Source organism: Gymnodraco acuticeps, unplaced genomic scaffold (genome assembly GCF_902827175.1).
Source record: "Gymnodraco acuticeps unplaced genomic scaffold, fGymAcu1.1, whole genome shotgun sequence".
In the NCBI taxonomy this organism is placed as follows: domain Eukaryota; kingdom Metazoa; phylum Chordata; class Actinopteri; order Perciformes; family Bathydraconidae; genus Gymnodraco; species Gymnodraco acuticeps.
In genome coordinates this window covers 1687430-1713695 of record NW_022990764.1, presented here as the reverse complement: position 1 = coordinate 1713695, position 26266 = coordinate 1687430, and the positions used below count along the sequence as shown (strand labels likewise).

At 39.4% G+C, this 26266-nt stretch overlaps 3 protein-coding genes across 8 annotated transcripts in view; all 3 read right to left on the bottom strand.

Annotated features, from left to right (window-relative positions):
* tanc1b (tetratricopeptide repeat, ankyrin repeat and coiled-coil containing 1b) overlaps nucleotides 1-16403 on the bottom strand; it is a 105025-nt gene extending 88622 nt beyond the window's left edge. Inside the window, 2 exon segments of the mRNA XM_034232363.1 lie at nucleotides 4560-4653; nucleotides 16256-16403. Of these exon segments, the coding sequence (XP_034088254.1) occupies nucleotides 4560-4620 (61 nt within the window). The 5' untranslated portion in view covers nucleotides 4621-4653; nucleotides 16256-16403.
* A 4213-nt stretch (nucleotides 16404-20616) lies between these two features.
* dap1b (death associated protein 1b) lies at nucleotides 20617-23013 on the bottom strand. The gene is made up of 4 exons (XM_034232314.1): nucleotides 22748-23013; nucleotides 21575-21671; nucleotides 21382-21445; nucleotides 20617-21250 (listed from the first exon to the last, which is right to left on the bottom strand). The coding sequence occupies exons 1-4, from the start codon at nucleotides 22815-22817 to the stop codon at nucleotides 21134-21136; spliced, it is 348 nt and encodes a 115-aa protein (XP_034088205.1). The 5' UTR covers nucleotides 22818-23013; the 3' UTR covers nucleotides 20617-21133.
* Nucleotides 23014-25069: 2056 nt separating this feature from the next.
* Nucleotides 25070-26266, bottom strand: part of pkp4 (plakophilin 4) — a 95334-nt gene continuing 94137 nt past the window's right edge. For all 6 annotated transcript variants that reach the window (XM_034232423.1, XM_034232421.1, XM_034232422.1 and 3 more), the window contains one exon: nucleotides 25070-26020. In XM_034232423.1, coding sequence (XP_034088314.1) covers nucleotides 25775-26020 — 246 coding nt within the window. In that variant the 3' untranslated portion in view covers nucleotides 25070-25774. The remainder of the gene's footprint in view (nucleotides 26021-26266) is intronic.

Below are 26266 nucleotides of genomic sequence, written 5' to 3'. Positions count from 1 at the left end.
TTGACAGTCTTATTATAGGCTACATCCATTGGTTGGTTTTGTGGCACATTTGTAACGCTGTGCCAACTTGGGCAAGCACGCAGGCAAACCTGAGGAGCGCACACAGGGTGGAGAGGTGGAGTGAGGTTGAGCCATGGAGAGAAAGGGGGGGGAGAGAGAGAGAGAGAGATTGAGCGAGGCGGTCTGCTTGCGCACAGAGCCGGAGTTTGTGAGAGAGCCGGCTTGAGAGTCAATTTCTCTTCAAAATATAATTGATTGCCAGCCTCCCTTGTCCCTGGCTGGCTTGCTAGCTCGTTGGTAAAGTAACTGATGTCTTCTAATGTGCCTGCATCTGGCGCTGAGTTGCCATATTCCTTTCATGAACCACTTCCTGATATCCATTGTTGCAGATAAATATAAATGATAATAGCCAAACTAACCTAGCAAGAGTAAACTGACAGGCTGCTGTGCCGCATCTCACTCAAAAACCCACGCGACTCAACCCAGCGAAAAACCAGTCTCGCGCGCAGCCTTTCATTCAGAATTTCATAGCAAAATAAAAAAATGATATTAAACTAATCTTTCAACATAGTTTAAAACAAAAATAAATATTAGGACAAAGCCCTACAAATAACAACAATAAACATAATAATAAAACAATTAAAATGTTGTATTCAGCCCTGATTAAAACAGCGGGCCCAAATCCTGGATGCCCATGACGCCGGGTCTGCGCGTAGTAATAGATTTATTTATTTTCTTCTCAGAGTGTACCAGAATGTGTAGTTTATATGTTAGTATTTCAAAAAATCTAAATTTCGGGTCGCGATTTATTGACAAAGGAAAAAGTGGGTCCCGAGGCCTGACCAGTTGAGAACCACTGCTCTATGGTATATCTGTGCAGACGCTAGATGCATTAGCATTGAGGAAAACAGTACCAAATATATTCAAACTGTCCTAACACAATCATACCAACTGAACAAGCAATTTGGTGTGTAATGAAGTGCAACGAGACACTGCTGTGAATTAATACGAAGTCATAGGGGAAACTATGTAATAAAATCTGAGGGGCCTGCATCTTTAAAGAGAACACCAATTAAAACTCTGTTAGGTTATTTACAATATAATCATCTTCTTGTGCCTTCGGGACCCAACTCTATTAACTCAAGTGAGGCCTACTTGCAACGTAACCTCTCTCAGAAAACGTTAACATCAAAGGCAACAGGCCACAGCAACATGGCATCCCACTTCCGGAGTGGCAGACCATAAAAAAAGTACTTAAAAGGGATTAAAAAGGCCGATTCCAAACAGATTCCCGAGGTCTGGAAGACGCAAGCGAGGGAGAGGAAAGATCTAGGAGAAGCAAATGATGGAGAGACTAAATTAGCAAACTGTGTGTTTTTGTGGTCTTGGCAATGGGGAGATCCCAAAGGAGAGCTAATGACTGTAGTGGTATCTGGCTTAGGGGCCAAGTTTCCTTGACTGCTTTAAAGTTGCCTCCAGTCCATAGCCACCATGTCATGAGCAACATATGCTGAGCTATCTTGCTATTATACCATTATCAAGGTCTTTCCTCTCACTGATTTCCATTATACTGCATGTTGCTAAGCAGATTTTACAAGGGCCTTTGTGAAAAAGATATGTTTCCTTCATCTGCAATAATTAGTCTTACAAAGTAAGCATCAAGCTCATAAGTAAATACTCATTTTAAAAACGTATAAAATACTCATTTGATCTGTCAAGTATAAAAGAGTGAGACATTAACCCAAAGCTGACTAAATCTCAAAAACATATCAAAGATGATGTATCAAACAAATAATCTAAATCAAAAATGGCAAAATGATAGAACTGTGTATAATAAAGCACAAGTAAGATATAAGAATACAAAACTCCAAAGCACCAGACACTTAATTTTTAAAATAACTTTTATCCCCACACCAGTTGGGATCAACATGAAATCTTTATTCAAGCCTCGCAAGGGTGCAGTGAATATTTGATGTCCAATATGGTACTATCTTGTCTCAGAGACCATTAACTATTCTGCAGTGTTCCCAATTTGATTAACGCAGCCTTCCCCATAAGGGCTTCTGCATAACAAATCTCATTTCAGATCCCCGGAAGGACCTTAAATACAAACAAGTTCTCCTCTTCAAGGACAACAGACAATTAACACATGGTATGCAATTTAACGCTTTTATTGCTCCTTTATAACTAACTATTTGTAATGAATGTGAATTTGTTTGGCTCCTGACAAATATATATGAACTAGCTGTCATCGAATTTAATAAGATGTGACACAGACCAGCAGTTTCAAAAGAAATCAGACAGATTTGTTGGAGTCTGACCATCAAAAAACATTTAGCCAGAAATAAAAAAAGCATTAAAGATTTGAGCCACATGCAGGGACAACAGTGTGGCAAAGCGACCACTGCTAGCTGTTGTATCTCTGTGACCTCTCATCTGTCTTAAGAGCCCTAAACAACAGAGAGGAGTGGTCAGATTTTATTGTCCCAGCATGAGAAAGGAGGACGAAGCTTATTTAGCTTGATGGATGGGGTCCAACTGGGAGAGCCGAGCTGGGATAAAGGAGCTGTATCCCGCCATAAAACGCTGCTGCTCCCAGTTTTCACGTACAGAAAACATCCTGTGTTTTAGTGCATTATGTGTGGGTGTCCGGGTAACAGAAGCTATGTTATCAGAGTGATTCATACAAGTGGTACAGGTTGCAACAGCTTGATATAAAACAATAAAAAGACAAGCTAACAATACTCAATTCTCCCTCTGTACTCTGATGTAGAGCAGGTGATCTTTACCCTTTAATTGTAGCTGTCTGACTGTTGAGTGAAAGAATAATGTCTGGCAAAGGCAGAAAGAAGAGAACTATAAGACCTACTGTATGCAGTGACTGTTTGAACCAGACTACCTGTTAAAACCAGTCCTTGGGTAGTAAATCAAGTCTAGGCTGGTAGATGCAGTCATATGCTAGAGATCATTGGAGGGGGCTGTTGTGTGAATAAGAAAAAAGTCAACAATGTATTATTAAGTGATTCATGTTTAGTCATGTTGGAAAATACTAAAGATTTCCCAAGGAAACGGTAACATCTGTTGTGACACAATGGTGAGTTTGTGCCTACAGTCAAAGTTAAATAAAGATGGAAGGGATCCTGCTCTGAAGTAAGAGTTAGAGATCTGACAATGGTTCTTTGAAAATTGGGTGATTCATAGACGCAGTGACAACAAAAAAGAAGGGCTCCTCAAAACTATTTGAATCTGTCTGGGGCTCTATGATAGCCTACATAGCTGAACTTAAGACACTCAATTAAGAAGAAAGAGGGGACTACGAATGTATGTGTGTATTGTTTTTTTTATTTAATTGTTTTTTTTTTCTGTCTTTGTATACATGTATGTATGTACGTGTATGTATGTGCATGTGTGTGGGTATGTACACACATGTATGTGTATATGTGGGTACATGTATTACTGTTACTATTCTTTATTTCCTTATCTATTAATTTTCTTTTAATATTATCTTCTACATTACTTTAACCTATACATGTATCTATTTATTTAGTTAGTTATTTAATTTACTAGCTAGGACCGGGAGGGGGGGAAAGGGAAATAATATATATATTGACTGTATTAATGTAAACTCAATAAAAAAAATATTTAAAAAAAGAAAGAACAAGGATATTTGAGGTTTATTAATGTGTGTAAAGTGTTAAGGATCTATTACAAAGTAGTGTTGTAAACGTGGATTGATAGTTAATGCATGCTGATGAGCGTTTGACACTTAGCAATCTACGCTTGATTTGTTTTCATGCAACTTTGGGTATTATTACATAGTCTTTGGCTCTTTTCTGCTGTAACAATGTACATTTCCCCTCTGTGGGACTAATACAGGTATTCTGATTCTGATAAAAAGGGGTAAGGCTAACGGCCCGTCCACACAGCGGCGTGCATTGACGCTTGCCGGCGGGCGTGTCTGACACTCGACCAACAACATGAATCTCCCGCCCCTGACACACAAGCAGCGGTTTGATTGGCTAGAACTTGTACTGGCATATGATTCGATTGGCTGACGCTTCTGCCGAGGCGTCAAAAGTTGAACATTGCTCAACTTTTGCAGCGAGCCACGCCAGCAACGCTCCGCGTCGCTTCCCACGATCCAGTTCGGCTAAAAGTGACGTCACCCCATTCAAAGTGAATGGGCAGAAGCTTCAACGCACGCCGCTGTGTGGACGGGCCGTTAGTGATTCCTTCACAGAATGTTCAGGTAATTGCTGGAACATACATTTTGGATAAGTGTATGTTTGCCAAGAGCACACTTAAGATTTAGCAGGACTTTTATGCTTTCATCTAAACTTTCTCTTCGGTTTACTTTAGCTTCAACTCACTCACTTCAGCCTTCACATTCTGAATCTTTACTAAGAAGGGTTTCCATGAAGGACACGATATAACGTTTCAATATTCAAAGAGGAATTTGTATTCACTGAAATGAAATGATCAGATTTGCATCCAAGCCTTTGGGGTTATTTGTTCCCTGTAAATGAGCTTGTTGTTTTTCTTTATAATCCTCCACATACCTGAGTCCTTCTTGCTCCCCTTGCCTCCATCTCTGTTCTTCTTCAGCACTGCCTTGAACATGGCAAGATTCCCAGAAGCCTCTCTGAAGGGCCCCTAGGAGAGAAGAAAAAAAGTCAGACACAACAAGACAACAGAAATGTATTCATAGTCAAATCTATCAGAATCAGAAACGGGTTTATTGCCAGGTAGGTTCACACATACGAGGAATTTGACTTGATGTTGTGGTGCAGTCATCAAATATAAAACAAAGAATCTCCATATAAAACTAAAAATCTTTAAGGACACGGTAATAAAATATGGTTGAATAGCAATAAAATAGAGCAGTAATTTACAGCTAAATAGATTGCAATTATAGAATGAATTATAGAATATAAACTATGAAATAAGAATATGTGCAGTAAGCAGTATTTGAACAGTGTGTGCATTAATGTAATGCATATAGAGACTATGTAGTGGCTGAGGTAAAGTGTCAGTGGGGGGGGCGGGCCTTGTTTAAGAGGCCGGTAGCGGAGCAGAAGAAACTGTTCAGACATTAGACGTTATCCAGCAATACCAACACGTTCATTTCTATCGATTGGAAAAACAGAGGCCATTTCCTCAATTCACCTGCCAATAATCAAACCATTCAAACACTGACATTTGCAAGTATCTTTTTACCCCCCCCAAAAACAAGCGATACAAATGTGTCCTCAAAAACCAAACCAATGTAAAAACAGTGCACATCCGCATTGTACAGTGCTTAGCTGGCACCCGGCTGGGAGTTTTCCCACAGCCCTCCCAATCCTGCAGCTCATCAGCAGAAGGGTGCATGGAAAGAATGCTCTAATATTTAAACAGAAAAGGACACATTCTGCTATCTTGCTATGCAGGAAAACACTGTCGAATGCCCTGAATTCCACATGTAATTGATGCTATGTGACTGAACTTGGGTGTTTGTCCTGCTTTCCATGTTTGTTCCCAAGCTGGTGAGCATTTTGAATCCCTTGGGGTAAACGGTATAACATGAACTCAGGCTCCAGCCTGGATCTGCTTGTTTACTTTGGAATTATTTATAGTCTTACGTAGCAGTACATTGGTAAAATATACTTAACTAAACACAGCAGCAGTTAAACAGTTAAATGTGTGGGACTTTTGGTTTCTAACCCTCTAAACACATTATAGGTTGCTACCCTACTGTATTAATAGCAGCAGAGCAATCCCTCCAATGAAAAGAATGGTTTAAACCAAATAAGGGAATAACTTCTGCAAACAAAACACACAGTCCTCGCGCTGAGTTCTTAACCCCAGAAGCCAGGCTTTAAATATCAAAGTCATTTTACTGCTGCTGGCAGGAGGCTATCGATCCACCCTTTCTTATCCTTGATGGTTTCAGATGAAACATTGTGAAGCAGAGCCTCCCCTGAATCCGTTATTACTACAACTCAGCCTTGACTGCTCCAAAAATTTCACTTTTCATGAGGTTTCAATCCACTCAGCTAAACTTTAAATCAAGATTATGAATGTTTCCACGCAACACATGTTTACTCTGGTGTTTCATTCTTACATATCCAGAGAAAACACAGACAAAGCAAGCACTTCAAACTCTCTAACCTACCCAAAGTTAAACTGATCCATTTGGGTATTTGCCATTCCTAGGCTCTATTACATTTTCAATGAATCAACATAACTGTCTTTCTATCAGTCTGTACTGAAAACACATTTTCAGTGATTCAATATTCCACCCATCACATCCATTCTGGCAGATTCAATCTATTATTCTCTCTCTGGAGATGAGTTTCAAGCCCTAGTTTCTTCTGTTGAATAACTGGTTTTAATTGAAAACATCCTCAAACTTGACCCCATGTAACATCTGAACTTGATATTTCAAGCTTCAATTATGATGGGGATGTTAAATTGACTGTTCCGTTGATTCACGTAGTGTGACAGACCAAATCAACCCATACTGATGACAGATAGTTGGAAATATCAATTGGGTAACAATTATTCTGCATTTTGCTTCTACTGTTAACTTGTGGCAGAGACTGTGGTTTGTTTCCCAGTAATAAGTACAGTAGAAATGCTGAGGACTAATACTTTCCTTGTTTCAAAACCACTTCTTCTAGCCCGCTTCTTTCCAAGGATGACATTTCCGTCTGCTAACCCTCTCTGTCTTTCCATTATGAACAGGATAATAAAAATAGCATACGTAACTAGGGATGCACGATAATTATCGGCCCGATAATTATCGGTCCGATATTAGGAATTATGACGTCATCCCGATAAACCCGATACCAGTATTAATAGCCCCGATAATATACAATATATTTTTTGGGTAAAAAAAAAGAAAAAAATACTGCGGTGTGGGTGGATTGGGATGAGGGGCGCTTGTTTTTCACTCGGCTCCTCCCGTTTTGCCAGTACTGTGGTATTAGTGGTTTAGGAAGAGGGGAGTTCACAAATCCAGCGCTCCCTAACTCGTGAAGCCAGGACAGTGGTATGGGCGTTGGAGCTATGTGCAACTCAAGGCATATGCTCGAACCGGAGCTGCCTGGACGCTGCAATAATGTTGCGCACTATCCGTGCTGAGTGTGCTGACTGTTCGTACAATGTCCCACTGTCTGGCTTCCTGCATAAAGTCAAGTGCTCGGCGCAGTTGTGGCGAAATGTCGCTCCTCTGTTTTCATTTAAACAGCTCCATATCCGTTAGCGCAGCTAGCTAGCACCAGATGCTAACAACAACAATGCACGTAAGGTCTCTCTCTCGCTCGCTCGGGCCACACATACACACACCCTCCCGGTCCTCCCAACAGCCAGTCGGTGTCTGCCGGTGAGCGTGGAAGTGTGGTCTGCCACAAGCGGGCGGCAGGAGCGGGGCTGTCAGCATCAGCTTGTAGATGGTATTTTAAACTCGATGCGCTCTGAAACTACGGGGCGGCCGAGGAAAAAAAAATACACATGCGTTAATCACGTTAAAATAATTAGTGGCGTAAAACATTTTTTGTTATCGGTATCGGTCTTGAGAAGCAGGAAGTTATCGGTATCGGTTTCAAAAAACCAATATCGTGCATCCCTATACGTAACCATTCACATGGTTTAATAGCATGGTCACAACTTAATAACATTAAACTGAGACAACATAAATAATTGTGCAGGCAACTAAAATGATCATCTGAAATAAGAAATGCACTTATACTAGGGTCTTGAGGCACTCACAGGATACACAATATTTATTATCGTTTTTTTTTTTTTTTGTGCGATATAATCTAAATGATAGTTATTTGAGCCTGGTATGATTTAAGTCTACTTTGATCAAAAGACTGATGTAATGGGAAGGAGGTCAAATGGCAGGATCAAGTACAGAGCAGCACTCTTGAAAGTGGATAAAGTATTTGCTCAGGAATGTACAGGTGGCTGTGAGGGAAGAAAAAAAACATGAGAGCAAGGTAAGCGCCAGGTGTGATCCCGTGAGAAACAGATCTGAGGACTGTGCCTATCTGCACAGCCACACACAATAGTTTAGTTCAGTTTAGTTTGGAATAGCATAGTTCAGTACATTAGCCTAATGAGTGCTGTGTGGGAGCTGGCTGCTCATCTCCATAGTAACAATAAACACCGCCCAGGTTAGCCCAAAGGAAATGAGAAGTGCCTCCAAAAGCCAACATGACAAATTCCTTCCATTCTTCCTCCCTATCACAGCCACCAGACACATGCAGGCCGTACCCACCGTGAGAGGACACCACGTCTCCAGCCACAATCTTCAAATATCACGATTCATCCTGAGGTGTGCCTCCATTAGACAAAGGTGGAGAAATCAAGTCTTTAAAATGACTGAAATTAAAGCTTTGAATGCGCTACGAAAGGGTTGTCAATAATACTCATTTAACAATTACATAGTGATTATAATATAGAAAATGTAATCTTTTGGTTCACAAGAGCCACAACATAGAACCAGTGCTTCATACTATAACAGTGTATATGTTTCCCCTCGAGACACGGACACAGTCTTGCCAATTGGACAGACACAAAGTTGCAATAGCCACAGATGGTCAAGGATCAAGATGATGTTATGTTTGTACTGACCCTAATGTCTGGTAGAGGTGCAAAGACACAAAACTCTTTTCAGAAGGAAACCAAGTATTAGTGTGAGACAGTGAAACTACTAGTATAATTCTGTCTCTTTCCACAAATAAACCCAAATACAACACATTTTTACCAAAGACAATATTGGGGCAGGATGTAAGGCAAGGTAGGAATCCTTTGTTGCAGCGAACACGAGACAAATAATTCAGTAAGCTGCTGATGTTTGCTTTCTAACTATAACATGAAATAAGAGTGGGTATCCGTATACACCAAGAACTTTTCAACACACCATTGTAACCTGATGCATTCTCTCCCTGCAGAGACCAGTCATTTTGTTCCAAGTATCTCCATCAAGTCTTCTGAATTCATGAATACATTATTTGAAACAGGAGCAAGGACAATATGTGTTGATGTTGCCAAAGCCTTGGGCTTAGTGTGTGGATCCTTCAATAGCAAAGGCACCACAATCTACATCAAACACAGCTTGGTTTAAGCTGAGGTGGGGATATAACTGTGACCTTTGTAAGAAAGCCTCCTCAGAGAGGACTCGTGGACTATGAAGTATGCAGCAAGAAGGGCAACAAGATTCCTCGAGCCCTGAAAGTCAGCTCCATCCCAGCGCTTTTAAGCTGTGTTTGGATATCAGCCTCAAAGCATGGCCCCTAAGAAGGGGCCTCTCAATATTAAAACATAGCAGTGAAAGTCCTACAGTGGCTCCCATGTCTTTGTGGACACACACGGGCTGAAAGAAGAGAAAATAGACTCTTAATATCGTCATGTGCAAGACACCCCAAGAGCAAACAGAAGCAGCAGAGCAACAGCAACGTGTATGGCTCAAATTACTGTCTCTCACTTTATGTAAAAAGGACCAAGAACCTAGTCATCAAAAGTCCTCAACAGGTTTTAAAATGCCCCAAGCAACTGAAGGAACACACACAGCATAGACCTTATCAATGTGTTGGGGTAATAACATGTAAGATTAAGGATGCTTCCCCAAAGCTTGCGTTTTAATCCAGGCCGATGTCAGCTCTACGACATTCACTTGTGGACCGTCTGTTACCTTGGAACGGCTCAAGGCAACAATTGAAAGGACTCCATTGTATTGTATAATAAGGAGGCAGCTTCCTTTCACACAAGAGAAATTGGAAACCAGAGTGGTTAAGGGGAGCCTGGGGTTATCAACATGTATGTTTTTAACAGGTCATTCCTGACTTGATAGAGTTCAAATCTATACAGGTTGTGAAGAAGAAAAGATCCTCCCCTGCACAATGCTGGTGTGACATGTGGTTAATGGGGCCACCTAGCCATACCATAGCCATCCGAGAAGACTATATATAGAGAGGAAATAGGATTGTTTGACCCCATTGCCTCTGGCAGGGAAGCATTTCACATACATTGGTGTGGTGAGTAAGAACCTGCTTTGTCCTCTGTGGCACACAATAGAGAGAACACCCTTAAGCTCAGATCAAATTCACAACTCCTGCAGCAAACAGCTATTTTCCACCCTGGGCGTTCATCTGTCGCATGTGAAAACAGCCTGCCAGCTCTCCTTATCAACACATTCTACGTGAATGTACAGATTTACACATCGCAGCCGCCACATCTTATTATTTGAGCAACCCTCAAGTTGATTTATCAAACCTGTAAAGTGATCAGATATTTTTTTAAATGCTTCTGTGAACGACATACTTATCTATTCTTTTGTTGCCCCTTCACTGAGGGCAGGAAACCGGCTCAGCCTGGACGGTGGGTTCAAGTGGTCCATAAACAATGGGAAGTTAACTAACAAACCCCTGCAAGAGGAAGTGTGGGGAGTAGGTATGAAGGACAGCACAGTCGCAGTGGCCATTGTAAGCAAGGGCTGTTTTTCACACTCACATGATTGGAAGGGAAATAACAAAAGAACAGACATTTTTATGGAACTAGTCTACGGGTTTGAAGTGCTTCCAGCAAAGCCCCCCACCTCAGAGCCCATAAGAAGCAGGTTCTCATCTTATACTCAGACGAAAAAGAAAATGTCTTAAATGCCAAAAGCTGACCTTTAAGAGTAAAGAGGATGATTAACTTGTTAATAAAATAATGCTACATCCAGCGTGGACTATTTGACATGACAGCGGTTAAAATATAAAATAGATAAAATAGTCTAAAATGATACAATATTTCTTAAACTTAACTTTATGAGAATTACCAAACCAATTGTTTTTATCCATTAAGAAAATCCTTGAATGTGAAGGTGGTATGAGACAGATAACAGATGTCCAGACAAATAATCTGTGTTTAATTGCCACACACTAATTCTCACAACTTCTGATTCTGAGGGAATATGATATGTTTCTGGAGAGAATTCTTCAAAATGAAATGATGAGAAAAACAATAGTGACTTTAAGACCCCTGTGATTATTAACTTTTCATAGCTGGAAATGATATCGTCCCATCACAGACAAATGTGTAGCTTGGGGCAAAGCCAGCTAGGGTCTTATTGAGGAGGACTAGCCACATGGCTCAGTGTGAAATTATGAAGGATAACAAGTCTGATCTACTCATTAGACTGCCGTGGGAAAAGAACAGTCATTTTGGAAAGACTGATTCACCCTCTGAGGCCACTTGTCCTTGATCTTTTCTAATATGACTGATGAATAAATCCAGACACAGGACGACATGCTGGCTCAGCAATGACCCAGCAGTGTTGCTCTAGAAGTGTTGAGGCATGCTGCAAATTCACAGTTTCACCCAGGCCGTGGAAACTGACTATACCATAAAACGTAACAGGACAAGATATATCACATCCTAACCAGATTACAAAACTAAGCCAGCCATAGACTAAGACACGCCTACATATAACCTCCATTAATTCAGCTCGACTGATCAGTGTAGCATGATTTTATGAATGAGTTCAAATTTGGAGTCGGTCTTACTTCTTCTTCTACTTTACAAACCATTTTCTTCACTGAGCTTTTCCTTTCCACAACGATTACACACTGCTGACATCACACCAACAATCCTCCCCCCCCCCCCAAATCATCAGCCGGCACCATATATTTAACGTCACGCTGAGTAGCAACAATCATCTCATCAGTTACAGCCATTAAATCCTGCTATCAGTGAAGATTAAACAGTATTACTATATACTGATTTGCAGTAGCAATCACGTGTTAATGAATGTCCATGAACATCTGGAGAAACATATAAATAAATCATTCTATACCATTATTGCTTACACACAATTCCACATTTGCCTCCCAGGAAGCCTGGTGTTTGAGTAAGGGTAAAACATTAACCAGTAGTGTTTAAAGTCTGCAGGAAGTTCTTGCTAACACCAAGAGAGATTTTCCTCATGCTATGATTTGTAGGTCAGAGGGTCACATATAATGAACTGACTTAAAATGAAACACTAGAAAGCCAGGATTTTAGCAAGTGCTTGTTTAAAAGGGCATTAAACCCAAGAAGCACTTTGTAGATAAGTTGCCAAACCCACTTGTCCTGTATGGAGTGCTTTCGCTGTACTGAACTACTTATGATATCATTTAGTGTCTAAAGAAATGTTAGTCATCCAACAGCGATGGAAGAACTTTGGATTATCAGTTTATATGCAATAACTGAATAGGGGAAGACACCTAGCCTTGATCATAAATAGTTACTGTTGACTTAAAGTCGTCACATAAGACAAGCCCAGCCATTCCTGTGCAATGACTTTTAAAGACAAATATTAGCCGAGACAGATACACATTGACATATCTCGGAGATTACTAAACCCAACTAGTGACAAGCTCTTTCTTAAAACTATATTGAATCTTGTTGTCCGTATCAAATTAAAAAAATTCAACCGATATAGGAACGTTTGTGAATGTGACAAAATGTCAGAAATCAATCAAACTGCACAGTTTTGCCTTTCAATGTCAGCACTAAACTATTCAGAGACTCACTAAAAACAAGAAATGTAAAAAGAAGAATAGAGTTGATAAGGAGAGATTTTTCTCGCACATCGGTAACCAGTATTAGTGGTTAATTTTGTTATCTCATTATGGTGACTTATATACAACTCCTAACACTATACTACTGTAAAACTACTTGTGAAATATGAGCCCATCCATCTAATTCCCAATGACTTTATGCAGGTGAGTATGCTGATTTCACACTTTGGTATGTCTGAGGCTCTCAGCATCTCTCTCCCTTCTTCCCTCCCTCTCTGAGGCTTTCTAATAGGCTTGACAAAAATGTAAATCATTTACAGCTGTTACTAAGAAACCCTTCCAAACACACGTGCTCTAGATACACCCATTCAAGCATGAGTGCAGATAAGCACGTGTACACAGACCTAGATTATACGGTATAACCCAATGAGAAATGATGAGATGGTATGTAATCCAGATTGTGTCACACTTTCCAACACATCACTGAAACGCAAAGGCAGTATGCAAGGCTGTCATTATGTAATGCTTTGAAAAATGACCCGAGGGGAAATTAAATGATAATACAAGCCACTTTGATACAGAACTTGTCATAAGCCTTTAGGACACCTAAGTTAATTCAATTACACAATACCACTTGGGCTGTAGGCCTGTGTGTGATCCTCCATGCTACCACCGAGAGTGCAACATGATTTATTTGCCCGTGAATATCTAGGCATTTCGGAACTTGGCACGAGTCTTGTTTTAGAACAACAATAAAGAGTAAATAGAAAATAGAGTTGTACCATATTTTTGCGAGGAAGCCAGGTTTTTATGATCACTTCAGCTACCACATTGCAGGAGATCGTGTTGCACTGCCCAAAGCATAACAACCTGCGCTTTGTTCCAGTTCCAGACCCTCAGGAAGTAACTGCTTTCCGCATCTTCAGCTATTAAATTAATATTTCACAACATGCCTTACAGCCATCTAAATGATTGGCATGTGAAAATGTCTTCTTATGATAATAATGGTCGCTTATTGTACGCAATATGAATATCACATACATGTAGATAGCATAGGAGGTTGGTTCATTTCAAGCTGTTTTTTCTTGTTTTTGAAATGCAAGCTAAAATATCCACTCTCATAAAGCCCAATAGCTACAGACGTTTTGAATGACAGCTTTCAGACCAGCACAAACAAACCAACCAAACAGGAGGTAATTTGAACAGCAACATATACTGAGCAAAAATATAAACGCAACACTTTTGTTTTTGCTCCCATTTCTCATGAGCTGAAATCAAAGATCTAAGACTTTCTCTACACACAAAAAGCCCATTTCTCTCAAATATTAGTCACAAATTGGTTAAAATCTGTGTTTGTGAGCACTACTCATTTGCCCGTGATAATTCATCAATCCCACAGGTGTGGCATATCGAGATGCTGATTGCATGAGTATTGCGCTGGTGTGCCTCTGGTTGGTCACAATAAAAGGCTACTCCAAAATGTGCGGTTTTAATCACACAGTACAATGCCACAGATGTCCTTTTAGAGCATCCTAAGAGCTTACACGTTTGGTTTGTGTTATCAAGTATTCTGACATCCCAAAATAATCTTGGTTAAACAGAATGCTGACAGTAGGGGTCCTGAACCCAAATCAATTCTGGATCCTAGTGCTTCGACAATTAGAGAAGTACAAAAGTAGAAAATCATCATTCTCATCAAAAATGTGCTGTCTGTCGGGTCACTGGCTCCAATAACTTTCCCTCCTCAGCCATAACAATGCGACTCTCATGCCAGTATCTGTTACTGGCCAACTGGCCGGGGACCATGGGAACTAGGCCCTGTCGAGTCCGGGAGGCAGACTCTTGTGGCACTTTCAATAAGATGAGTGCTCTGTAGTACAAACATCTCCCAACCCTGCAGTTGGTAGACAATTGGAGTAGCTGTCTAGCCTTGGCATTGAGGCATGCAAATCAACTGTAATGGTTCTATAATCAGCGTAAAATTGCCTGAAATTATGTTTGAAAGTTAATACTGACTATCTCTATGTTACAGTCAGCATGATGGTCAGAAGCAAAGCCTGCTTCACCTGTTGAGTTTGGAATAGATAGTAAACGCTGTATGAACAATGGAACTGCCCTCGAAGCTAGATTGAGACAAGTCACTCAACACAGGAAATAGCTACGGTTATGTCAGATAGAATCCAAGACGTTATTAGGCTTTATATCACTTGTTCAGAGAGAACATCCAATCGATGACTTCATGTGTTCTCAGAGATCAAAGCAGCTTCTTGACATTTGCAAGCAGTTTTCCAGAAGGGGAAAACATAGCTTTGATTTGTAAACACCTGGCTAAGCTAAAAGGGGATTCCATTATTGAAAAGATAGATGAAAACAGAAAAAGTCATACACAGCAAGTGGTCAAACTTCAATGACTCAATCTATGTGGGCGGACGAGATTACAGTCCTGTAGTCTTAACCCTACCACTGTATCTGGGCTGGGTTCTGGTTTGGAAACCGCTTCATCCAATCAGAAAATACAGACTAAAATTAGCATCAAACAAGACCACATAGTTATAAGAAAAGTAACCTTTTTATAAAACATCTGTATCCTACTGAGCAGGATGTTGCTCCACAATAAGTATTACCCTTATTCAAAAGTTATTGGATGTCTAGTAACAAGCAATTAAGGCTATTCTGCACATTACAAATAAATTATTGTAATAAATGAAGTTAGTAAAGTATGAATGTACTTTGAAGTTACTCTTTAATAACCAACTGTTTGTTCATGTATTTCTAAATAGCCTAGTCAAAGTCTATCAGAGCTCAAAGTATTAGTTTTATGTTTTATTCGTCCAATAGTATAAAACCCATTATAGATATTACATTAAAATCATAAAACTTTGCAAAATCCTGACATGAGGGGCTGGAACCACAGATATTGGTATTTTGCTAAATATTACTGACAAAAATAATCCATCAGTAATGAAATGTTCCTGGCTATTATTTTTTTATTGAATATCTTTGGAATTGTTGACTGCTGTTCAGACATACAATTGACTCTACGAAATGACGACAGACATTTTACAGTTTAAACAATAACACAAAATCAATAGACAGGTAATGCAGCCCTAGTGAGCATCTGGAAAAGCGCTATAATAAATGTAAGGAATTATTATTATTATTAGTGTACAGTAAACCTATAATAATATAATTACTTTCACTTAAATGTATATAATCATCTGTCTGTCAGTCATGCTGCCAACAGTTACTCGACTCGTCGTTTGAGCTCAACATAGCTCGTTCTAAACACATGAGATGTTAAAAATAAGGACAATATCCAGGTAAAAGTGATACACATGAAAGTGAAACACCATCTTGTTTGATCAGTTATCAGTGCCCCGTTAGCTCCAATTCATACCAGCCAAACGCAAAGGTTACCTGTAAGTGTGTGATGTAAGATAACGTAGCAACTCAGCGTGTTGAGCTAGCAAGCGTGGGTAACGGTTACCTTTAACGTCAAGTGGCGTAAGGCACACAAAAAGTAGACCGAGCACAGAATAAATTGAAAGTAAAACACAGTGCTGTCACTCCCGGTGGTTTTGACGGCAGGTCAATGGGCATGTCCCGACATTCCTCCCAACTCACTACCACTAAAACTCCTGAATGGAAAACTTATCTCTACTTTTCTGAAACGACACTTCCAGGGTAACTCCGTCGACACAGTTAACTTGAGAGTATTGTCTTACCTGATAATTGTCATGGATATGAAAGTATAACCAAAGTTTTCCAAGTCTTTCTGCGTATATCTCCACACAAACTCAGTCCCCACTTGATCCACCAAGGTATGCTACGGGCCGCCGGGCTCCTCCTCCCCGCATGAGGTCATCTGGGAGGCAGGAACATCAACAGAGAGCAGGGAACCAGGACAAACTCCCCCTCCTTCCTTCTCCTCTTCCCCCTTCCTCCTTCCCATTCTACATGTATGCCTCATGGACACGACAGGATGCTAGATATCCAAGATTATTTACTGTACAACTGCAGGCTACAAGCTTGCAATGTAATGATGTTGGCCAGTAAAAGTCACGAAATCCCCCTTTAAAACGTCTCTAAATCGTTTAAAATGACCTGAATTGTCCATGTTTTATTTATTCAGTTAGATGCTCTATGGTGATTTATTTAGTGCATTAAAAAACAATTATTTCAGGTATTTTCACAACTATGTTAAATAAAGTCCAAATAAAACTTTTTACAAGGAGAACCCTTCCTAGAAATGTACAGGCTAATAAAATACCTGTGTGATCCTTATAAAACTGACAATTACCGTAAAATGCAGTTAAAATCTCAGAAACAGTCTGTAATTGGGCTTTGTTGCTGATAAGGCTATTATGTCCCAAATTAAATGTCTTAATGATGTTTCAAAGTTCTTGCCACTGTGCAGGAATACATTTCTGCACTGAATTCTCTATATATTGATTTTTGTTGCTACATTTTAGCAACAAAAATCAATATATAGAGAATTCAGTGCAGAAATGTATTATATTTTAATGTATATTATACTGAGCACAGAATTACTGCCAATTATAAAACACCTAAGTATCACAGCTATTCATTTATAGGCAACATACACACAGCTGTCTTCTGTTAACATCATAACCATGGAAACGGAGGAATCAGAACATATTTCATTGTCACACCCATATACACACTACACACAGTAAATTCATAATTTAACCAAATCTAGTTAGAGGAGCAGAGGGCAGCTACTTTACAGCACCCAGGCACTAGTGTTTGTTATGGTCCCTTGCTCAAGGGCCCCTCTGCAGTGCCCTGGAGGAGAAGTAGACCCTCTGAGGTACTAGTCCAGGCTCCTACTTCATATGTTCCTTTCGGTCCCTAAATCAAGTCTCCATGGAAGATGGCTACCTTGGAGGTTTTAGTACTCACATTTGATATGCACAATGAACATGAAGTGGGAAACTATATTCAGAGGTAAGACATACAAATATTAATTTACACAGGTATTGTTAATATTTTAGTCCTTGGCATGACATATTTGCTACTCTGCAGATTAACATTTTACACACTACATATAAGAAGCTCATAAAACATTATGCATTACTACATCAAACTATCCAAGGGTATATAAACTTGGCACCACCTGTACTGGCTACAACATACAAATGTTGCTTTGCATCAAAAATTTATCAATCTGAAGGAGGCCAGTCTTTATAAAAAGCACTTTTATTAATAATAAATGTTGCTGCCAATACCTCTGTTCTTTTCACAGCCCAAATACACAATTGAATGTGAAACTTAACATGGAGTATGTACACTGTGTTCCTAAGTAAACAGTCTAAGCACTGTTATTAAGGTTAGCATTACAATAAAAAGTCTTTTGATAGGCAAATGTAAAATGAGTAGTAGTCTATCTAACAGCAATCTTATCATGTATTTTCCTCCTTGTTGATACACATTAAAGAGCACGGGTTGAAACATGAGTTAAAGCTTTTATTTATAATTTGCCTAATAAATGTAGGTGTGCATTAGTGGTTGTTAGAAGCAGGATTTATTTGAGTGTTCTTCTGAATCTCTGCTGCATGGTGTCATACAACACATATCATTATGTATCTTCACGCAACTGTTATCTGAGAGGGTTTAATGTTTTCACATGCAGGTATATAATAGTGGCACTAAATCTTTCATCATTCATGTTTGCTTGAAAGTGCAAACAATTGCTTACCGTTATACAATACATTGCAAAGACTGTTCCCTGCCTGGTCTGTCAAGCTAAGCTCCCAGCATGCCTTAGTGTATGGTGACCTCATGAGGTGACAGATTTGTATGCAGCGTGTTGCATGTGCGAAGCCATGTTCGACAGATATTTAATGTCATGACATTATCTAATAGGTTTTTCCCAATGTAGGTGTGTGAACTGCATTAAAAGGAGTAAACCTACCATGCCTAAAACTGTAAGTTGGTGATAGGAGTGCATTTTTGGGGCCGCAAACCACATCTTCTCAGTCATCCCACTCCTCTGTGTGAGGCACTGTTATACAGTCGGTGAGCAGTGTTTTCTCAGCAGTGTGGTGGGCGTCATAGGGTCAGTGAGGCTCTTCAGATGGCGGGGAAATGGGCAGACACTGGCAGGGAAATGCACCAAGTCTGCAAGTCAGAAGACCAACTGCTCCTCTCCTCAAACAGAGCTGCAGACGTCTCTGAACTTCACACACAGATGGCATCAAAGGCATGTGTGAACAGCATGACCATCACAAAGAATTTAAGGTCGGCCCATTGTGTCCACAAGGCTATCTTTGAGTACTTTGTTGGCGAACAAACAAGCTGACACAGTTTGTGTGATTTCAAATGCAAACAAAATGGGCACATATATTAATGTGGTGACATGAGACACATATCATACAATAGAAAAGAACACACTGACATGTTGAAATCCAACCAGTATGGGGATAAGGGGAGGAGTTTTTGTAATTGTATTTACAATCTAGCAGGGATTCTTTTTAATTGAAAGGGATAGCTGAGACACAAAGCCACATTCTGTATTGTCAGGGTGTGAATAAATATAGCATTACTCAGTGCCCAACGGTCAAGTAGCTCCCTTAGAATTAGAATTGTAATATTAGTGCTTTTCAGCTGTGAAAGGAACATGTTAAACCAAGCAGTATGGTTTTATTTTTTGAACATAATATCTTTAGATGGCGGAATTCCATTCAGGCTCTTGGTATTGTGAATGCTGAATCTCATTGAAGTCACATTGTCATGTATTACTGACAATTTCAATAGAGCTAACAAGGCCAATAGATGTTGAGGTTACTGGAACAAATGTGCTGTATAAATATATTTTGTATCATTTATATCTACTTTTTTTTTGTTTTACTTTATATTAATTTGTTAGCACTTAACTGAATGCAACAATTACTTATATTGAGACTTTATGTATTCGGCATGAACTATTATCCTGTGTATGACATGATTACATTGAACAAAAAAACATTATGAAAACAATTTATCATCCTTCCTATGTCTTTGAAAGTATTGTGGTTGACAACCTGTGTCGTTTAGTGTGCTGTTTGAGCGTCTTTCAGCTTCTCTTGTTGTCCATCAGGGTTTATACTTCAACACAAACATGACTAAACAGTGAGACCTGACATGTAAGCAGGCTGATGAATGTATAATCAGGTTCCAATCCATCCATCTCTTCCTTCTTCCACCTAATTTGCACTGCATTCATAAATTATCCAGGAAAGTGATTAAAAACCCAGAAATCACTTGCCCGTCTGCACCACCACAACCTTAATGATATGGAAACAAACTGTTGTTTCTTGTTTTGGTATGAGTGTTAAAGAAATACGATATGGATTTGGTTTACCATTTAAAAGAAATAACTTTCGTTTAAGTTACTGCTGCCCTTTCGAGGATTTGTGTTTGAGCCATTTGCCCTCAAGCAGGGCTGAGCAGATTCTGCAGTTCTTGTTGAGGGACAAGACAGAGCTAGCCCTTATGGGAAGTTCCTAAATAGTTTCCCATTCACATCCTTAATTGTGAGTCACTTAACATATTGGAAGAGTCATACGAAAATATCTCTTTCTCCAAGATAGAACATTTTTGTTAATGGCAGACAGGCTTAATTTCTACTCGGGACACTGGGACATGTCCCCACCACATGTTCTGAAAATAGCTTGCACAAATAATTGTGAACTTTGAGAACAGTTTATTTGGACAAGAGAACATGTACAATCTGGAGGACTGTTGACACTTTGATGTATTTCTGGTAACTCAAGTGGTGCAGTTTGGATATGCGACATGTTTATTAGTAATAATTGAATAGAGAATAGTAAAGCAATTGTTGCTCCCAAATATGCAGCAGTGTGGCATACTTACAGCACTAGTTGTCAGCATTTTTTATTGTGAGTTTATGTACTGTATTGTTTGTGGAAGGTGCTTATTACAGTAGTGGTTTTTTGTATCTGAAAGAAAGTGTCCCCACCACTTCTTCCAAAGTGATTGCATCCATGATTGCAGTATCTTGTTACACTAGATGTTGAAATGCACAGGGCAATCTTTAAGAGTAAATAAACACTTGAAAACCAGAGAAAGTTGTAATTGTTTAATAAATGCAACTTACAGTTTGGTAAAGTACACAAAGGTCCTCCCGTTATAAACAGCTATTTGCTTCCACCTAGTGGTCATTGCTACTTACTACAAATACACATCGAGGAAAAAGGAGAACTGCAAAATAGGTATGCCATGCGATTTATATATTTTTTTTATTCAAATCTAATAAGTGCCAAGCAATACAAAGTTAAGATTTAACTGGAAAAAAAACAAGTTTCAAAAACCCTCAAATTAAACATACCCCAACACCATCAACAAGGAAATACAAAAGTATTTCTCTTAACACTATCAAAAGGCACATTAAATGCTGGTTTATACACATTCTCTCACAGCCTAGATCGTAAACTCAGAGCTTGACGAAATCTTGCACTCCATTAACACTGACACTTTACAGATAACCCGTCAGCCCCCTCAATTGTCTAACCCTTTATGTTTGTCTTTCATAGTTGACTGGACACGGTTCGCTCTGGGGCCAGTCTTAAACAAAATGTTGTTCAAAACTTCCTCGGCTGCTGGATACAAAAGGACCGGAGGGCGTGGGGCTTCTCCATTGCGGGGCGCACCTTTCCGTGCCTCACACTCACTGGTGTCTCTGGAAAGTCATGGCTCAGCTGCAAAAAAAGGCAGGAGTTTATTACACACACATGTCTGTGGCATTGTGTCCATTCCAGTTTGCCCAGCAGGAATGAACTTGACATGCACAGTAAGAATGTGCTTTTTAATAAAGGGAGTTTGTGTTTACCTTTTCAAGAGTTCCCGACAGAAGAATACTAACTTGTTGCATTCTGTTGGAGGTTGCAAGGGTCCTGCGGAAAGATCAAATTAACTTTACAAAAAAGCAAAGGAAATTCAAGCATGTTTAAACTGTAAACATCCATTGCTATGTCCTTGGAGTTTACACGTTTAAGTCATTATCATACAAACTCTCAACCTACCTTGGTTTATCAGACCGCTTGCTCTCCTTCTCTGGAGTCCCATGGGAGGCACTGTCTTCAAAGCCTTTCTTGGCTACCCTTTTACCGCCAGCCTTAACTATTGACCAAAAGAAGAAAACTGTTTAATAGGTAATCCAATAAAAAGAAAAGAGAAAGAAGAAAAAATGGCCCCTGGCATTCCCTTTACAAAACAATCTGTACCAACAAAGATTGTATGTGAACGTTTTAAGTTGCTTTAAAAACACTATACAGATTGTAGGGGGTCATGCATGTGATTAATTGTTGTCCAATTTGAGCAGCCGATATTTTAAAAAGTGGGGGTCAGGGAAAACCTATGAAGAGTCAAAAAATGATTAAAAGCAGTATAGTTTTCTCATTACGAAAATATGTTCAAAAAATCATCATATGTTTTAAGTCTATTAATTTCCCAAGGCTTCTAGAAATCGTTAAAATTGCCATAAAAACAAAACCCCTCCTTGGTCAACTACTCAGAAGTCACGCCCCACTAATCCACGGGCCGTGATGTGTGGAGGGGGGAGGGGGGTGTGTCAAACAACAACACCTTGAGATTTCACGTCCAAAAAAAGTCACAAGAGCAATGCAAATCTGTACATTTCAAAGTGAAAATACCTAGACTAGACATGTGAGCACATCCCCATTTATCGTGCAATGCTTACTAAAACGGAAAAAGAACAAACATTTTGGGTAGCGTTACACATGCAACAAAGGGACCGATTACAACAAAACAAAACAATTATAATTTCTCCCCATTGTCAAATTGCGTCTTATCCGTTTGCACAGCATGGTTTTAAATGCATGTTATTTTGCTCACGAGTGTTCAGTGAGTGAGAACCAGTCTATGGTGAGAACACGGTGTTACTTTCAGCAGGGCCTGCGTCCAAAGAATGTGCATGAGGGGAACAACAAACCACGCACGTTGGATTCAATGAGCAATTATCACAGAATTCAACGAATCAATTGGCTTCCCACGATAAGAATACATTCACCAACCCACGTATCACAACGGGATGTAAAAGAAAAAGCAACTCGAATATTTTTCTCAGCGTCTGCACGGCTCTATCTGCGTAGAGCAGGGAAAACAACAACGCTTTTGCTGAATGTAGTAAAAAAAATCCTCCGCGCATTGCGAACTCCATGTGAACAACAGTTTACCTGCAGGAGGGTGTCCAGCCTTCAGCAAAGGAGAATCTCTCGTCCCGGATTTGGATAGTTGCTGCACCATTTTCGAAACTTTCTGTAGAAATAGCAAAGAACACACCTCGCTGAACGCCCACTTGGTTGTTTTTATGCTCAAACAAAGATGACGTAGACAGGAAGCACCCTACCAGAGAGACGCCTATTTGATTTTTTTAACTGATGTTCAGCTTTGACCAATGAATCGAAACTGAATACCGTCATACCGATCATTTACTTTCAAGTAATTGTGCATATGTTTTTGCGCATCTATTCAAGTTTTCCTACTTTGTTTTTTCTCTCCATTGTTTTATTTTGAAAATCTTTGTAAAAACCGTTGAATGTGGTAGCAACAACAGACAACGACAGGGGACTTAAATAATTTCACATTTGATAAAAAGCATTTTTCATTTACATATATGTTAAAAAAAACAACTTTGTGCCTCTTAAAGGAAATTCACAGTTTTTCTTTAAGGAACTACACAACTCTTCTTTAAGGAACTACACAATAATATGAGTATATCCTTCATGGTAGTCTATAGGTATTTACAGATGTATCCAGTTATTCTGCCTAAGATTTATTCAACAATTAAGGCTAGTATATACATTTAATCATCTTTAAAGTACCTCATCATAATTAGAAGTGTCACTCAAGTTAATATTGAACTCCAACAAGTCTAACAGGAGGCAGGAAGATGTCAGTCAAACATGTTACACCTGTGTGTGCGTACTATTTGTGAATCACATTTGACTCAAAGTCTGCTTCTACACATGCAAATAACACACATTGTTTGTGTCTCTTAATTCTCCAACATGACCCATTACTGGCAGAAGATTACAACCTGCTCATTGAAATAAGTAAAGCTTAACACACATCCCTGCTGGGGTCAGATACAGCCATTTCTTTGTCAACAAGCTCAGGTTTGTCTGACTCTCTGCTGCGTCATGTGTGGATAGCATTTTTAATGTGTGTCTTAGTGTCTGAAGCGGTACATGTGCTATACAACTTTTGGCAGTATTACATTGTGGGAGTTTCAATGTCCATGAAAGCTCCAGTCTTACTGTGTTTGTCGAGTGGTTTGTTCTACTTTCACAAACACATTTGTTTGGGGATATACAGCAGGACTAAGGTATCAATCCTGAAGCCTGTGCTGCTTTATTACCTGATCTTGATGCCCTGTCTGGACAAAGACCCCTGAGGCTAGTTACAAGACCTTCATCATTTCAGTTTGGTGTTTATGTGTTTGATCCAGTTATCAGACAACAATCTTTGGGCAAGGTTGAATAGAAAAAATAACTTTATATTTTGCACAGGGAGGGTACATACAGATGCTGCTTCTCATAATGAAGAAAATATATTACATGTCTATTTAATTTCTTGCATACTGTTATTTCCTCCCATAGAGGGGTGTGTTAATGTTCAGAAAGAACAACTAGTTCTGCTGTGTTGCTCCCCTGGCTCTCTCCTCTGCAAAATCATTGGCTGGTTAAGCATGCAGCTGCAGCCAATCACAGACCGCCTGTGGAGCTGTACATCTTGTTCTCTTGAACATTTTGTTATGTACTGACAAGTGTAGTATTGTATATTAACTCATACCTTTCCTCAATGACATACATCTCCAGAGGGGGGAGCTGCAACTGTACATTGTTATTTTTCATCTGTGTAGTTATATTTTATTTTCAGTTTCTTAAACGTGTATTACAGTATGTCTCTCCTAATACAGGGGTGGCTGTGGCTGGAGAGGTCATCCAGCAATTGGAAGGTAGCCACTGTAGTCATCATGTGGAAATAACCTTTGGGAAGATATTGAACACAAAACTGCTCAGAATAGCATAGCAACCAGTGTTTGAACGGGTTAATACTAACTTGTATTGTTAAAGTGCTTTCAGTCATCGCAAAGACAAACACATGCTATGCAAATGCAGTCCTATAAGACTGCTGCTGCTGATTCAGCATTGCTACATATAGGGGTGTGGGTGATTGTGCTTTTTTACTTTTATAAAAAACATGTAGTGATCACAACTTTGTAAAGAGGATTATGTCATTTTACAACATTGATGATAGATGCATTACTGATTTGCCTTCCTTGATACTTGTGAATGTGAACATGCACTTTTAGTAGAATATGTGTTGAAAGGAAAGCTTTTATACAAATCTGCACATATACTTATTAGACACAGATTTATGAAACACTGAGTTAGGCTAATGTGTGTGTCAAACAATGTACTTCATTTTTTTGGCATATCTTAATGTGAAAGATATGTTTTCACCATATTGAAAAGATGCAATGACACGACGTGTAAAAAACAAAACTGACCTTTTTTATTATTTTAGCGTGGTTGTGTTATGGAAGATCTTTGTCCACACATTTCTTTTTCATATATTTATATATCTATAGAGATTTAACATGGCACAAGATTCTTTTTTTTAAACCAGTGCTGATGAATGTAAACCAGGTAACATGTTTTTTTCTGTATTTACAATAAAATGAAAGAAATGTACAAGACTCCATGGCATTACACAGCTTCAACATTAAGTACAGATACAATTTGATCCCTCTGTACAGTCTAACAACCTAACTTCACTGTATTTCTTTTTTTTGTTTCGTTAACAGATATGAGTTCATGATCCATTTTGGCTTCAGCACATACACATTCCCCATCTTGACTCTTACCGCATACCCTCGCTCACATGACACACCTTTCTCCATGCTCTCACAGCTAAGATTTTCATAAAGAAAATATAACTAACATCTAGACAGAGCAGGACGCACGTCTTCCTCGCTGTGGTGTAGAGTATCGCCCCTCAACAGATTTCATCTTCCTTCTTCTAAATAAAAAATAATTTAAAAAAACATTCCATGATTTCCTTCTTTGGCACACATTCCATCTTTCCATCAGCCATCGCTCAGTTGAACTCACCCTCCGCAGGCACGCATTCACTTTATTAAAAACACACTTATAGCCAAGTTCATGAAAAAGTTTGTTTGTTTCTTGTCTCCGGACCTATACCCAGGAGTCAGGAGAGCCCGGGTACTGCTCCGCCCTGTAGGAAGGCCTCCGTGTGCTGGCGTAAAAGTCCACATAGTTGGTGTTGGATTTGAGTCCGTGAGGCTGGGAGCTGTAGTCCGCTGTGGGCGGGTAGGTGATCACCTCCTCTAAGTACGGGTCTTCGAAGCCGTGTGGATGCTGCATGTACATCCTGTACGTATCGTAGTTCCTCCTTCCTGGCTCCTCTGTATAATACACAGGCTGTAAGAAAAGAGAAAAGTAGGATATAATGAAATGATTTTCACTGGTTCAAAAGGCAACAGTGGTAACAAATGTATTTAATTTTGTCTTAATTTACATTATTTGATTTCATATTCTGTTCTTGTACATATCCCATATTCTATTGACATGTATACAGATTTATGCACTCATTTTTGTCAGAAGAATTTCATTGCCATTTCTCCACTGTAGCTTTGTGCATATGACAATAAAACCTTTGAATTTGAA